At 36.5% G+C, this 15,635-nt stretch overlaps 3 protein-coding genes across 3 annotated transcripts; all 3 read right to left on the bottom strand.

Moving 5' to 3' along the window:
* Positions 1 to 1,139: 1,139 nt before the first annotated feature.
* Positions 1,140 to 2,970, bottom strand: LOC116728367 (diamine acetyltransferase 1). The gene is made up of 6 exons (XM_032576425.1): positions 2,729 to 2,970; positions 2,598 to 2,649; positions 2,392 to 2,472; positions 2,207 to 2,308; positions 2,056 to 2,096; positions 1,140 to 1,931 (listed from the first exon to the last, which is right to left on the bottom strand). Exons 1-6 carry the CDS (start codon positions 2,792 to 2,794, stop codon positions 1,764 to 1,766), a joined length of 510 nt encoding a protein of 169 aa, XP_032432316.1. The 5' UTR covers positions 2,795 to 2,970; the 3' UTR covers positions 1,140 to 1,763.
* Positions 2,971 to 4,182: 1,212 nt separating this feature from the next.
* On the bottom strand, positions 4,183 to 7,512 carry prdx4 (peroxiredoxin 4). The gene is made up of 7 exons (XM_032576424.1): positions 7,219 to 7,512; positions 5,714 to 5,831; positions 5,504 to 5,620; positions 5,237 to 5,359; positions 4,677 to 4,807; positions 4,514 to 4,548; positions 4,183 to 4,304 (listed from the first exon to the last, which is right to left on the bottom strand). Exons 1-7 carry the CDS (start codon positions 7,427 to 7,429, stop codon positions 4,254 to 4,256), a joined length of 786 nt encoding a protein of 261 aa, XP_032432315.1. The 5' UTR covers positions 7,430 to 7,512; the 3' UTR covers positions 4,183 to 4,253.
* Positions 7,513 to 8,078: 566 nt separating this feature from the next.
* On the bottom strand, positions 8,079 to 15,624 carry pdha1a (pyruvate dehydrogenase E1 subunit alpha 1a). Its single transcript, XM_032576423.1, has 11 exons — positions 15,479 to 15,624; positions 14,342 to 14,410; positions 13,849 to 14,022; positions 13,556 to 13,682; positions 12,927 to 13,018; positions 12,661 to 12,753; positions 11,891 to 12,046; positions 10,781 to 10,852; positions 10,636 to 10,703; positions 10,069 to 10,177; positions 8,079 to 9,896 (listed from the first exon to the last, which is right to left on the bottom strand). Exons 1-11 carry the CDS (start codon positions 15,524 to 15,526, stop codon positions 9,732 to 9,734), a joined length of 1,173 nt encoding a protein of 390 aa, XP_032432314.1. The 5' UTR covers positions 15,527 to 15,624; the 3' UTR covers positions 8,079 to 9,731.
* Between the last annotated feature and the right edge of the window lie 11 nt (positions 15,625 to 15,635).

Genomic DNA, 15,635 nt, shown 5'->3' with positions numbered 1-15,635 from the left:
TGAACTTTTTCAAAAACATGTTTTGTGGGAGGTAAATCTAACAGAACAAAACAAGAGAGCACATAAAGGTGAAATAAAATAAAAAGAGCAAGTGGTTTTATTTTTATTTTTCTCCTCAAAAAGTGAAAATATAGCATGTATCTGTTTACAGACCCCTGAATATATATATATATGTATATATACACGCTTTGAGCTGGTGGTTCTTAGAACTTATTTTAAAAAGTACCACTTCAGTAGATAACAAGCTTTCTTTTGACCGACAATAATGAGAAACATTTTGAAACAGTATTGCAACATTTTATAGTTTTGACATGCATCTTTTTGGCCAAGTCAGTCTATATAGGTATGTGCTCTTTTTCATTTGCTTCAGTTGATTTAAGCTCCTTCTGTCTCTGTTACATCCTTTAGGATTAGTATCACATGACAGACCAGTAGACTCTCATATGGCAGATTTTGGACCTATAATCAAACCAGGGGCACCTGAACATTCCCCTACTTCTGCTAGCCACCATCCCATCAAACTGAACAACTTAGAAAAAAATTATAGGATGGAATAAAATGCAGCGCCTCTCTGAAAGCAATATATATATATATATATATATATATATATATATATATATATATATATATATATATATATACATTCTTAATTTTCTAACCACCAAGCAGGGGGCACCAGCTTTCCATTGACTGCAAATAAATTACAGCATTAGAAAACTTGATCATGTAACAGATTAGTTAATTTTTTAAACCTTGTGCTATGTGCTGTCCTGAGTAACTACCCATTAGTTACTCAGTTAAAGAAAGAAAATTTATTTAACTCACAAGTTGTCAAGGTAGGTTCAAAATGTCTCCCTGGTGTTTAGAAATTGACATGTGTTCAGTACAAAATATCCTGTTGTATATTGCTCTTTTGTTCCCCCCAAAGAGTTTTTTATGAAATGGACAAAGCTGCAAAAGTATAATGCATTGAAGGCACAAAGTGACTAGCACCTGATTTACAAACATGCACTTTGCTTTGTTAAATGTTTATTTGATTCAGGATTTCTGAAGATCAATGGCAATGCTGAATTAAAATAAAGTAGAAGTCGTCAGCCAAGTAAATACACTATCTGGTTTAAAAAATATGGCGCTCCATATGTTTTTAAATAATAAAAATGTTACATTTTCAATCTGTTTTATGAACAAAGTTTAAACTGACAAAGTTTGCTGGGGTGGTGGTGGTTGTTTTTCTCCTAAAATATATTTAATTTACGCTTATTTCTGACAATAGCAAATTATGCACTTAGATTTTCATATTTTATTCATTACCATTTTCAAAACATCACATTTACTGTTACATTTTACAATATAACTCATTTCTAATTAATGAAACCAAAAACCTCCATCACAGATTTAATTTACAAGATAACTGTTAACATTGCATATTAAAATAACATAGATGTTCCTTATTGCATACCAACACTGCACATTTTAATGTATAGGTTACTTTTTATCCACTTATTGTGTTCATAAATCACAAGAATATAACTTCTACACAAGAATATAACTTCAAAGACTGAGTAATTTGTCTTCATAAAGCCTTAAAAAACGGTTTTTACTAGTAAGCAGTTTGTTAATAAGTGTTAATCTGCTTAATTTACAATGTGAATGAGGTAAATGTTGCAAAATCAGGTAAGAATCAAAGATACAGAAATATTAAAACTGTCCCACAAACATTGTTATTGACATCCCTAAAATTCTCTATAAGTGATCAGTATGTTTTATTTTGCAGTCATCTTCACCAGGTCCTTCTTTTGGATCTCAAAGAGACGCCAGCCCTCCTCCGAGGACAGGTCCGCGGCGCCCCTTCTCTTGTAGAACTCAATAGACTGCTTGTTGTTTTCTGCTACAATGAAATGCATACTGCTACAGCGGGTCTTTACAGAAATCTGAAGGAAAGATATTTCAGAAAAATGGACGTTAAAAAGCAAGCATATGAGCAGCACTAATACACCCAAAATCAACGTAAATGTTTGACCAGATAAGCTGCAATTACACATAATGTGTCTGTACCTCACTCAGCACCTTCAGGATTTGTGAACCAATGCCAAAGCCTGGTGAAACATTAAACAGGCAGAGCAATTACAACAGTTTTTGCCAATGTCGCAACACAGCTGTAAATTATTACATTTTGCACAACAGCTGAACTATTCAGCAATCTTACCTCGAAACTCCTGCATGACATAGAAATCTTCCAAATAGAGAAGCTTTCCAATCCACGGGTCATATGTGAAGTAGTACATTGCAAAGCCAATCACAGAAAATCCTTGATAAAAGACACTAGAAGTTAAAGGCTTTATTTATAACATATCTTAAAATATGAGGTAAGATTTTTTTTTTTTTTTTTACCTTCTGTGCTCTGATCTTTTGGGACTTCTGCAACCAAGCAATGGTAGAATGGATGATCCCCAAAGCCATCCTCAAGCAGATCTAAGTTGAAGTAGGATATTAATGTTAAAGGATTCCATAGCAAAAATTGTTTTGCTTATTTACAAATAGAGGTTACTGCTTGTTTGGATAGTAGACTTTGGCATAAATAAGTTAATGCACAGCACCTTTCTCAGTGAGCATCACCTTCTCCTCCATCTCTTCAAATTTAGCAAGTTCCTACAATGCATAAAGATGTGAACTGAATTTAAATTTGAACTAGAAAGAACTTGTTGAGAAAGCAGATAAAGTGCCTTACCTTTATGAGTCGCAAGATATCAGATACATCCTTTGGTTCAGCTGACCGTAACACAAAATTGGCCATTTTCTCTTTTTCCCTTTTTTCCCTTTCCTTACCAGTCCTCGAAATGTGAACAAGAGCAAAATTTGTTTCTTCATTCGCTCATTAGGAGTCCCCCCCCGGCAAAGAATTAGAAAAGCTAGCGCATACAGTTCTGCATCAGCCGCTCCCAGAGTTGTACAGCGGCGGCAGAAGCCTTCCCTTTATGTATCCTCCAAAAAGACACGCCTGATTGTAAATCCACATATTGACGCATATCCTGTTCCTTTTCGATATGAGTTGCTTATCTCTGTTCATCACCGTTTTTCACTTGAGTACTGATCAAAAGAGAAATATTAACCAGCCCTAACAACACATAAGTGCTATAGTGAGCACAGACACACCACCAGACAAACCACAAATCAGAATGAAGATTTTTGCAAATATTTGTCTCTTACAATACTCAATGTGAGGGTTTTCTGAAGGTTGTAATGGGAATATGAACAATTTCCTCTTAGGAAAGTTGCCCAGTAGAGTAAGTTTCTTTTATTGCTTGCAGACAGTTCAAGGTACACTTGCATTACAAGGTTTGTAATTCCTCTGCCAACATTGTTTTGTCCATAATTTATTCTACATTGTTAACAGTTGTTTGGGTCCGAGCTGAGGGAATGCTCCCACATACTGATATTGTAGCTGTTTTATTGCAGGTTTTCTAATTTTCTGTTTTATGGCATTGTCTAACTTACCATTATTCCTAGTGCAAAATGTCATAGTTGGGTCTTCTTCACGTCTTCAAATTATGAAGGTCTTCAAAATGTGCCGAGTCTAAAGCTACATAGTATGCCATAAGAATATGCAAAAATATTTAAAATCTCAAAACTATATAGATATACATATATATAATAAATATTCTGATTATAAGATGCTACTTAGTGCAAGTAAGCATGTGGCTGTTGCTGGGAAATTTCATTTTGACAGGATTCATTGTCCAGGAAGAATTGTTTAACGGTTACCTAGGCGATGACTCTGTTACCGATGATAAAACAGAGTGAGGAGTTTTCCTCTTAAAAAGGAGGAAAACTCCCAGAAAACTTGTCTGATCAGCCTCACTTTAATACTTGATTAGCTGCTGAAAACAAAAAAAAAGAGTGATGATGAAATATTAACTACCAGTTATCACCCGTTGGCTAATAAATACACAGCCTGGAATTCATCATGATCTGTATGTGCCCCAACATAATTCTATATTTAGGAAATTTTTTATTTTAGTACTAAACAAGCAGTGTTCATATTGATCATATGCCAGCATAGCGTACCAATTCCTTCACTAGTGACTTATGATCATCCGTTCAGCAACAAGTACCCCAGTTTAGGGGAAAACACAAATGCAACATGTAATCATGAAATCAAATAATGACATAAGGCACCATAAATTAGGAAAAAAAAGATTTTATTTGAACTTGGTTGGAATTAAAAAGTTTGGGAGGGAAAGCAGAAAAGTTGTTCAGTTCAGTTTGTCAAAATATTTCAGCTTGCCTGAGGGGTCAGGAATGATCTGTGGAGGAAGATATCATTTAATTAATGATTTTTTTTTTCAAATACATCAAGCATCTTTGAACATCAGTTTATGCCAAGAAAAGAAAAATGTTTGAACTTCAGAAACATTCTCTTATTAAACTGATCAAAATCAGGTTTTCTATGATGCATTTTGTTTAGTAAGACTATTCAGGACAAAGAATCAGTTCAATTCCCAGTCATACTTACAGTGTCGCTGCCTGGCTTCCATCCTGCTGGACACACTGTAGGGAAAAAAAATAAAGATAAATAAAAAATGCTGAACAAACCCGGTGTCTGTTCAAAAACGGATTTCATTATAGCCAAAAGATAAATAATTTTTCCAAAAGTGAATAGAAAGCACTTTCAGTACCTTCTCCGTGTTTGTCTGTGTACTGGAAGGCCTGGACCAGCCGCAGAGTCTCATCCACTGATCTTCCCACGGGAAGATCATTCATGGTGATCTGCCTCAGGATGCCTTTGCCGTCAATGATAAAAAGACCTCTGACAAAAACATGGACATGTTAGATGAGGGTAGGGCTCACCATGTCAAATACCCACTTTAGTTCTGACTCAAGTCTCAAAATCTAGTCCCTATATCAAAAAATTGAGAAAATAATAATAATAAAAAAAAAGGTTCTGCAGCATAAGAAAAAAAATATTACTTGTATCATATGTTATGGTAATTATTGCAATAATTATGACAAATTATAAAAAGTATTTAAAAGTCAAATAAATAATTTTATAAATAATAGCAAAGGTCTGATTTGGAAAAGTTCTCCAGAATAAATAAATAATTAACAAAAAAACAACACAAAACATCAATTTCACATCCTGTTCCAATTTTTTTTTTTGATTGGACCGTTTTACTTCTCCAGCATTATAGAACGGCATTATTTGAACCATGATGGTGATTTAAAATTTGAATTGCACCTCAGCGTGTGACCCTGGTCCTCCAAGTAGACTCCATAATCTTTTGAAATCTGGTGCGTGAGGTCAGACAGCAGAGGGATTTTCATTGGTCCGAGTCCACCCTGCTTCCTGGGGGTGTTGATCCTGTTCAGAACAGAAAAAGTGAGCAAAACACTTTAGACAAATCATTACTAAAGTTACGGAAGAGCTAGAGAAATCAATATGTAATTATGCCATTTATTGAGTGTGGTTTGCACTTTCTAAGTCTACTGGAAGTGGTTTCCTTACCAAGCTAAATGGGTGAACTGGGAATCCACCGAGCAGGCGACCACCTCAGTATTGATGGCCTGAAATTCATGCACGCGATCGCTGAAAGCAATGATCTCAGTGGGGCAGACGAATGTGCTGCAGTAGAAAAACCATGATGACATATTTTACACGTTTGCACTCCAGGAAAGACAATGTGATTTTACAATAATATATTCAAGACATACGTACAAGTCCAAAGGATAAAAAAAGAAAACAAGATATTTCCCCTTGTAGTCGGACAGCTTTAGCTCCTTGAATTCCCCATCAATGACAGCAGTTCCTTCCCAGTTGGGGGCAGGCTTTGAAACTGAGATAGGAAAAAAAAAATGCACAAAAAAAATATTTTCTTTGAAATGTTCTCCACTTGCATATTCCCATCCTGTATAGGAGACTTGTAAACAACTTCATTTTACAAGTCATGGCAAATGGTTACATTTTTAACACTAAACTACTGCAGTGGATTTGAACAATCAGTTTATTTTACTGGGTTTGATCCAATTACATATTCTTAAGAATTAGCTGTTTACTTCCAGATTTTAGATGTCCTACACATTTTTTTTATTATCATATCAGTTTCCATGCTTTGAGACTCAGTTCCTCAAATTTTCCCAGTTTAGACCATTATGGATTGACAGATGATGGCAAACGGGTGGATGGAAAAAGCAGATAAACAGATGTGTGGATATAAGTTATTCTTTTTCAAAGTGAGAGAGGGAATAGAGAATAATTAGCCATAACCAATTAACTTTTTTCCACGCTTACACTGACCTTGACAGTACTTCAAGCTCCATTCTTTTCTAAACATCATCATTTCCACAGCAGTGGAAATTATGGACTGACTCCAAGAACCAAAGACTGCCAAATTGAGTACTTATCTAAAAAATAATAAAAAACGGGCTTTATGTGTTACATGACATCTAAACATAACTTGAGCCACGGTTTTAAGAACATATTTTCTACGTATACATAGGAATTATGAACAGCATCTGATGTGGATATGGTTGTGGAACAGTAGTTTGTCTTATTTTATGTTGCATACTCTCCATCCAAGCTTTTTCCCTTTATGTTTTTCTGTTGTCCTCAGTTTTGGAGAACATACTCTATGCCTACCAATCGGACTGCCAGCACAGGTTTCCCATGTTTGATATCGGTCTCAAATTACTCACATTCAAAATGAGCAGTATGCCATCAGTAACTGCTAAAGCAAGAATAGAGGACACGGCTTGCATTAGGGTAAGCCATGGACAGTATGGCAGAGAAGCAAAGCAAACTAAGGATCGTAATCATTAAAAACTAGAACATACGCACTAGCTGCATGTTGCAAGATTTTATGGATAAGAGTGTTGGTGTGCTGCTATTCTGGGTCATGTGTCAGGGGCGGAGAGAGACAAACTATCCAATCAATGTCATACACTGACGTGTCCTACAAAATTGAATCAAAAGCATGGAAATAAAATGACGTTTCTGGCGTGAAATCTAAATGGAGATTAAAACCCATGAGGAAACAAAGGGACATAAAGCAACACAATTAAACGCTCATCCGTAGGCTGCGTCAGTGCGCATCTGTTATCTTCTCACAGACACAGCAGTGGCTTCCCAACAAGGAACGCATCTAAAAACGCGCACTTCCAGCGTGCAAAACATCGGTTCAATAACCAGTGGGTTTAAAATCAGTCGGACAGGAAGGAACTCACTCTTGGCTTTACTGAGATGCAGGGAATGGTCGGACACGGGCACACGGAAAGCCTCTCCAGGATAGACGTGTCCTCCAGCGTAGTTGTGACACTGGGAGTTCTTCAGGTGAGCGCCTTCCTCTGCAGAAGCGATTGTGTTGGCAAGGAGCAAGGCAGCGCAAAAGGCGCACAGCAGCTCCATTTTTGCACCAGTACTGAAACCAGACTCCATTGTGTCGTCTCCCCGTGTGCACGTAGTTTCAGACTTTCAGCAGGAATGAAGCCTTCTTCCTTATCTTCTTCTTCGTCATTTGGAGATTTCCTGCCGCTGGCGTCCTCATTGCTGCATTACCGCCATCTTCTGGAGCTAATTAAGCTTTCAGATTAATTGTTAGTGGAAATGCTCGAAGCCACCAGATACATATCCTTGTAGAAGAATTTATTCTGTATCTACTGAAAGAAGCATGTTTTTCAACATTTTTGCAACCTCATTACCTTTATACCCCTAAATAAAACTTTCATCAGAAAAACATTCTTAATTCAACCAATGAAGTGCTTTAAAAGCGTTCAAACCATTGAAGCACAAACTGAAGCTGCCAATGACGTTTATGATTACAAACATCACTGGTCACACCACAGTAATGTTTGGAATCGAACCCCTTCATGAAAAGTGTATACGTGCTCATTTTAACTCTGGAGAAGCTACACAGATGAACAGCTCATGTGGATTATTCTGTTAACAGGACATTAGTCATGCACTTCATAAATCTAAGACCTTTGCAGAAAGATAGGCAAGAAAACTTAAGATTGCACTTCATACAAGCCATGTAGCAAATGAGATTAAAGGTAATTTTAAAGTACAAATTGCACAAAAAGAAAAGAAGCTTAATGTTTTTTTTATTATTTTAGTATGGATCCAGTGTCCATATAGACTCTTCTTGAATTACTTGCTACTCCAAATGTAAGCTTTCCATAAGTAACTGAACAGCAGCTATTTTTAAATTCTAGTTATAATACATCCATACAAGACATTTTAATCTTATAAATAGGCTGCTAGTGTTTAAAAACAGCTGAAAGTTAAAAGTTGTATTTGCTGCCAACAGCTTGTGTAGACATGCAAGCATGTTCACAACAATGTACCATGTACAGTATGTTGTCAAATATGTTTGAAAATGGAAATTCTGATGCACCACCTTCTAATAATTACAGTTGCTACATCTGGTAAAATAACCATCTTTAGTGAATAATGTAATGTCATAAAATGCTGCAAGATCAGAAATACTTAACCAAGACTTAACAAGTCTTCAATTTGGAAAGATGAGTTTATATCGAGGCTGTAAGATTTATTACTACTATAAATACACATTCAGTGGAATTTTGACTCCCAGAATTTTGGATATATACGACATACTTTACATCCACAATCAGTTTCTCTCTAAAAATCACTGAAAAGCTACAACAAATGTAAATTCATATCTCGGATTATGGAGTAAACCAAAGACGAGAAGCCACATTCAGCACATTTAGCTCTGTCAGGTACATGATTAGCTGGGTCAGGCACATAAAGATACAAGAAACCTCTGCACTTCTTATTTAATGTGGAATTTTTAATGGAAACATACTGGTTGAATCAAACCTTTTGAGGTATTTTTGTCATGAAAGGTCCAAAATGTCTGGGTACAAACTGCCTGAGGAAACACTATCATTTACAGTTAAGGAGAAAAGAGTTCAGAGACATGCAGCTGGGTTTGACACGAAGAGTGAGATTTATTGCACCTCAACAATGTCCAGAGCGTAACAACAAAAAGGTAAATATGGAATACACTATCCATACTCCCAGGGGGGCAAACAGAATTTCAAGAGCTTAACGCTCAAGAAAAAAAACACTTTTAAATACAGAAGCTTAAGAAAAGCATCATAGGTACTTATTTGAAGTGCTAAATTCATAGATGGGAACTTCAAATAATTCATCGGGACTGGCAATTTAAAATATATTGCTCATATGGCTCACAGTCAAAAAATCTTAAAAGTATAAATACATGTTTCAGTGAGAACGTGGCAACGATGTCAACCAAATGCACTTCAGATTACCCATCTCCCAACTGTTTTGTGTTTCACCATATTCATTTTAATTTTAATGTCAGAAACAGTCTAATCCAAGTATCAAGAATGAAAAAGTTGATTTGAAAAGGGTAAAAAAACTAAAAAAAAAAAAAAAACCCACTCACCATTAGTGAATAAGAGAGATAAATAAGTCCAGATGTTTTAGCTGTGTTTGAATGGAGACCCCATACAGATTAGAGTGGTGAAATAAGAAGAAACTTGAAAGTTGAACCAATTAATGTCAGTTTAACTCTGAGAACATGTTTGTTCTCATCGTTTAAAAGTGGCAAAAAAATAATGGTTAAAGCTCTGGATATGATGCGCTATGTGAGTTCACATACTGCACTCAAATATGGTGCATCATGTGAAGTGTGTTCACATAACAGTATGGGGACTTGAGTTACAGTAGAACTGACGAAGCAACTCAGACTTTAGCTGAGAGACTTCAGTTTGGCCCACGGGTTGGTGCCGCGCACCTCAACCGGTGGATTGTTGGAGAAGATGTGGTTGCACAGCTCCTCTAGGGGGGGTTCGGGATCCGTGGTGGCAAACTGAGCTGCATCTTCGATTTCCTTCCTCACTTCCACATCGATCTCCTACAGATGTAACACAGACAAAACAAAAGCTTAGTGGCAACCAACACGTACAGAGCAGCTACTCGAGCAATGACAATCGTCTATGCAGCTACATGAAGAAAAACAATTCTGTAAAATTTTTTTAACAAATAAAATCTGATACAAACTTGTTCAACTTCAAAGTATTCGCTACCTTAAGCTCCTCCACGCTGGCCATGTTGTTGCTGAGAAGGCGGTCCTTCAACAGGGAGATGGGGTCACTCTTACTGCGGACCTCCTGGATCTCTTCACGTGTGCGGTAGCTAGAAGAGCAGATATTGGTGCAGGGACGTTGCAGGGATTGACTACAGTAATCACATTTGTACACTCTATCCAAATGTAAGGATTTGAAAAAAAAAACAGAACATGGTTTCCTGCAACATGTAGCAGCTAATGAATCATATTTCGACCTGTTGTGCAAAATCTGTACTTTCTGTGTACCAATGTTGCAGGATCCAAATTAGAATTAGAAAGATTTTATCTCTGATTTTCTATTATTCTACAGAGGTTAATCAGCAACAGCCAATAGCAGGATTAGTGCGTACTCAGTTTCTCCCCGGGTGTTGTTATTGAAAGGACACTACAGAGGGAAGGAAAGTATATGAAGACTACTGAAAACAAGGCAGAAGCAAGAAGGGCAGCAGCACAGAGAACATGACATTTAACATTTTCATATTAGTAGCAAGAAAAGCAAAACAGCTGAGGTGCTGTGATCAAGTACCTGACACCAGGGTCGCTCATACTGTGTCCATGGTAACGGTATGTCTGTAGTTCCATGAGTATTGGACCCTGATGAACAGTAGTAAATGTTTAGCATAAAAAAACAGCAGCAGTAATAGATTTTAAAGCATATTATTAAGACTAACCTTCCCAGACCGGCAGTGATCAGCTGCAAATCTAGTTGCTTCCCGAACACACAGAATATCCATACCGTCAACCTTGGAGGCAAAAAGATAATTTTAATAAATCATTATAAGCTCTTCTGAAAGAATCTATGCTTGCAACAAATAGTCATTACAAGTTGGATAAGATTAGGCCTAAAATCCCAAATTGTAGACCAGTTTTTAACCACACTACTCACTTTATTTACTTTTAAGGTAGGTTATTCCAGACAACCTGTAGTAATAAAATCTCAATAGTGAATGAATTATTTGTACTGCTATCTTAGCAATGTTGAAAATTAAACTTACTAAGTTGACATTAAATCATAATTTCAGTTTTTACAATAACTGAGCAACTCAAATCTATTTTTTTATTTTAAAAAACTCCCGGTTGACATCCACAACGTTATTTTAATATTCACATATCAGTATTAACCCAAATATAAATATCTTTTAAAAAGTGTGATATCAACTATATACCTTTATTCTAAGCAAAATAGTACCAGTTATTCCTTTTACGGCTAAACTTGTACAATTGATCTGCAACTTTAGGCAACATTATCAGAATATTTACTGAATTTTGCAAAAGTCAGCAGGATCTCATCAAAAATCCTGCTACCAGAGTTGTGACCAACAACAGGAAATGCATTGTATTACTGCACTTGCTCCCTGTTTGTAAAAGAATATAATTCAAATTCTTATTGATGGTGTATGGGGCACTGAACATTCTTGTTGTTGGCCAGGTATCAAACTCCTCAGACCAGATTTATGTCAGAAATAAAAACATTACTCTTTAAACATGTTTTTCCATAAGAGTTAATCATTTATCAGTTCATTCCAAATTTTCTAATTTAAAATTGGATTGTAACTTTATGTGATACTTAAAGTTTTCACTATTGTTCAGAAAATGTATGCGTCTTTACTTATTTATGGTGTTTTCCTGTAAAACTCTTTGAAATACTCTGTATATAGGAGGGTACAGGAATATGCTGGCCTTGCCTTTTAAACCTCCCCAAAAATAATATTATAGTGATCTATGCTCTGTTGAATTATGCTGGCAAAAAAAGATTTAAGTAGGTAAGTAAAAATCTGTACCCTGAGACCAGGAATAAACTCTCCCCTCTTGAAGTAGTCGGTGCTGGCTGCGGCTCGCTCCACTGATGTCCCCATGCCGTACCTGTTGTTCTCACAGATGAAGATAACAGGCAATTTCCAAAGAGCTGCCATGTTGTAGGTTTCAAAGATTTGACCCTGAAACACACACAAGAAAATATTTTTTATGTTTCTTGCTCACTTAAGAAACCCGGAAAAAATATAGTCTGATTGATTTTACGTGACTAATTTTCAAATTAAATGTTTAAATGTTTCTCAGAAAACATTCAGAAAAATAACGTGAGGCTAGAGTCAGATATTTAGATCCACTTAAAACATTTTAAAACAGGAATTTGCTGAATAACTTTGAATTTCCTGTGTTCTGAAAATTGTTAAGGGACAAAAGTACATATACATGTTCAAAAATATGCATAAAGGACAGTGATATTTGTTTAAAAGTACCTTCTAAAATTGTATCTTAATAAAACAATTTTTGCAGCCATCAACCAGTTTTTAATCTGCTTTTAAAAATCATTGACATTATATTTTAAAGCATTTGTTCCTCTTGAGAGAAGAAACAGACCAAAATTAAAAGACGTTTGTATTTTTGTAAACCTTTGATGGAAAACATATATACTATTGGTCACACAGCATTTTTTTCATCCTGTAAAGCAGGTGATCAATGCTACGGTGAAAAAAAAAAAAGCTTTTGAGAGTAACTGCTTCAAATTCTTACAACTCAAGATGTAAAATGCCAGATTAGTGACTCATACCTGGTTGGCAGCACCATCACCATACAAACAGACACAAAGCTCATCTGTGCCCTTATATTTGCAGGCGAGCGCCACACCTGCACCCAGAGGAACCTGAAGAAACAGATACACCTAAGTTAAAGTTATTATTAACATGTAGAATAAAGCTTTTTCTGATTTTTTTTTAGTTCTCTCCCAAAACTAGTAACAAATTACTCAGCGTGCGAGAAAATAAAAAGTTACCCATTGAGACATCACACACGTTGTCTAAGAGTTCAGCAACTTACCTGGGCACCGACAATTCCATTTCCTCCATAGAAATGTTTACAGTACATATGCATAGAGCCTCCCTTGCCCTTTGCAATACCGCCTCTTCTGCCTGCATATAAAAAATAAACAGACATCAAAAACAAGGGAGGGAGTCGTTATCTATAGTTCAAGCATTTCACAATTAAACATGGGCAAACACAGGTGATCCTGTAACCTGGGCTGACCTGCTAGTGCCGCAGTATGACAACATGTATTTACAGTGCAGACAACAAAGCTGCAGATGATTACACCATTATCACCCTGCTTCACAGCACAGCAGACCACAGAAGCTCATCTCTTATGCAACCTAGGTTTTAGACTGTCACTAGTTTGACAAATGTATCCGGTCTGCTTTACAGAAAGTTAGATTTTTATCTTGTTGCAGCTTCTCCTTTCACTATAGTTGTGGGATTTATTTTCTCGTCAATATCAACGTATAGATCTGTCCTGTGTGATGTTCACACAAAAACAATTTAAATTGTCTTAATAAACATTTCCAACAGATGCTGAAATAAATAACTTTTACACTATAATCTAGGGTCGAGTGCTAAATCTATGCAGGAACTTAATCCATCTTGAGATGAATTAGTTGGCACTGCAGACTCACCAGTGAGTTCAGCCATGATCTCCTTGACGGTTCCTCCCCTTGTTAAAGTGTAGCCGTGTGCGCGGTATGCTGTGATCAGGTGGTCTTTTAGATTAATTGATGCCTCGATACCAACAGCACAAGCTTCCTGCACATGGGAAGCAGACAAATTCACATATATAGACACATACCCTACCCTAACAATTTCTTACTGCTTCTAGTGAAAAGCATAAATTACTCCTGAATAATACAGTGAATCTGTGCATTTGCACTGTATGGACTGGTGCAAACAAGCTAAGAAGCGTTATATTCACCTGGCCATCATATAAATGACAGAACCCTCTGATGATCTTCTGCTTGTACAGCTGGTCGGCCTTCAGCTCCATCCGCCTCATCGTCTGCATGGTGCGGTAGTACTGCAGACCCTCGTCCCGAGTCATAACCACCTGAGTTGCAGGGGCCTCATCCAGCTTGAAGACGTCACATTTCTTGAAATAAAAAACAAATAAGTGAGAAAACTAAAAATGCATTGGACAATTTAATAGAGTGTATAACATAGTGCTTTTGTTGTCTGGTAACAAACAAACTTGGAAAAACTGGTGAACTGAGTGGAGTAGATCAACTTAACAGTACACAAAATTATCATCAACTAGCAATATTCTTGTTTTTCTATATGTTTATTAGGACTGTAATACATGTTCTGAAACAATTATAGGATAAATATTATTTTACTGTTGGAGAGGATCTCAACAGCCTAATCTCAATGACCAAAGCTTTGGGAACCAGGGGTTAGTTTCTGAAACATACCTTTACTTCAAACGTTGCCTGGGTTGTGAAGTCCGAATAGGTCCGTGCTGACACGACAGCTGCAGCTCCCTATGGTAGGGCCAGAGAACATAACAGGTTTAAAAATCAGCAAATGTTTCGTAACTTTCTCACATCACTCAAAATAAACTCAATTCCACTGTCAGTAACTGTCGGTGTTACTAAGAGATACCAGATATTCTTAAAAATTACGATTTCCAACGCTGTCCCCCTGAAATTGTACCTAATCAAAAATTAGATACATTTATGTTTAATTTTAAATGATTCCTTTTTTAAAATGAATAATGTTTGTAGAATCGATGTATTTGTTTACTCAGAATAGTCTGTTTCAAACTGTTTAAATACTGCATCGCAATAACAGATGTGGCCTTTTTGGATGAACAATGGCTACAAGGAAATTAGTTGCATTAATTTCTACTCACTAATAAAAGACAGAAATGTAGCTTGTTGGACGTTCCAGAGTGATGTCTATTTTATTCCTTTTTTTCTAGAACAAAAGTTTTTGTAATTGTGGATCATAACTTTCAGCAGGTTTCAAGGTGATCTAAAGTTAAGTAAAAATGAAAAACAATAATGTATGCTAATAAAACGTTATAGATAATCCTACTCTCATTTAACACTTCTTTCAGTTCAGATTTTTGCCAAGATTTCTAATAAAGCCACTATTCTAGATGAACGTCAATCTATAAACAAACTAATTTTATTTTATTCTACTAAAATGCAAGGCTGAAAGTTCTTATAGTGCATACCAAAGCATAACTTCTTGATTTGTGAAACAGCTAAGCTACCTGTGAAGTTGTTGTTGTTTTTTTCGGTTTACAACAGACAGCAACAGAAACTGTAACGTTTGTGCTTGAATATACATTAAACACAAAGTCAAGGCACACAAAGCTAAATAATTGAGTCTATGTTGGTCAAAGCGCTGAGAAATACAATTATTGTGGATATGTTTGCAGGAGTTAGCTTCGTTAGCCAGACCTGCTACCAGCACCGGCCTCACAAGGTCAGAAAACAGCTGACAGATTATATAGGATAAACACCGCGCGATTTCAAAGACAAGGCAGATTAGCCAGAGCCTAACTGGGGCACAACATGGGTTTAAAAAATAGTTTAGCTTACATTTCTCTGAGCGCAGGCCCTCAGTACATTGGAGATATTGGTCAGCATCTTTCCCTCCACAGAGACTACACAGCTCGGTTCAACACGTACCCGTCCTTCTACCCAACTAAGGCCCTGTCCTTCCGGGGCCGCTTGCTCCGCCCACTCTTCTTCTTCT

Source organism: Xiphophorus hellerii, chromosome 11 (assembly GCF_003331165.1).
Source record: "Xiphophorus hellerii strain 12219 chromosome 11, Xiphophorus_hellerii-4.1, whole genome shotgun sequence".
NCBI classification, from domain to species: domain Eukaryota; kingdom Metazoa; phylum Chordata; class Actinopteri; order Cyprinodontiformes; family Poeciliidae; genus Xiphophorus; species Xiphophorus hellerii.
The sequence above is the reverse complement of the archived record's forward strand: the minus strand, read 5'-3'. Positions and strand labels throughout refer to the sequence as shown.

Excerpts from the sequence above, each read along its gene's own strand:
- pdha1a (XM_032576423.1), bottom strand. The coding sequence starts at position 15,526 with ATGCTGACCAATATCTCCAATGTACTGAGGGCCTGCGCTCAGAGAAAT. Across the intron at positions 12,047-12,660 it reads GTGATGGTGCTGCCAACCAG|GGTCAAATCTTTGAAACCTA; the intron begins GTATGAGTCACT and ends TGTGTGTTTCAG. Across the intron at positions 10,853-11,890 it reads AGTTTATTCCTGGTCTCAGG|GTTGACGGTATGGATATTCT; the intron begins GTACAGATTTTT and ends TTTGCCTCCAAG.
- prdx4 (XM_032576424.1), bottom strand. The coding sequence starts at position 7,429 with ATGGAGTCTGGTTTCAGTACTGGTGCAAAAATGGAGCTGCTGTGCGCC. Across the intron at positions 5,832-7,218 it reads GCATCTCAGTAAAGCCAAGA|TTTCAAAGCCTGCCCCCAAC; the intron begins GTGAGTTCCTTC and ends TTCCTATCTCAG. Across the intron at positions 5,360-5,503 it reads CAGTTCACCCATTTAGCTTG|GATCAACACCCCCAGGAAGC; the intron begins GTAAGGAAACCA and ends TGTTCTGAACAG.
- LOC116728367 (XM_032576425.1), bottom strand. The coding sequence starts at position 2,794 with ATGGCCAATTTTGTGTTACGGTCAGCTGAACCAAAGGATGTATCTGAT. Across the intron at positions 2,650-2,728 it reads ATATCTTGCGACTCATAAAG|GAACTTGCTAAATTTGAAGA; the intron begins GTAAGGCACTTT and ends TATGCATTGTAG. Across the intron at positions 2,097-2,206 it reads TGTCATGCAGGAGTTTCGAG|GCTTTGGCATTGGTTCACAA; the intron begins GTAAGATTGCTG and ends ATGTTTCACCAG.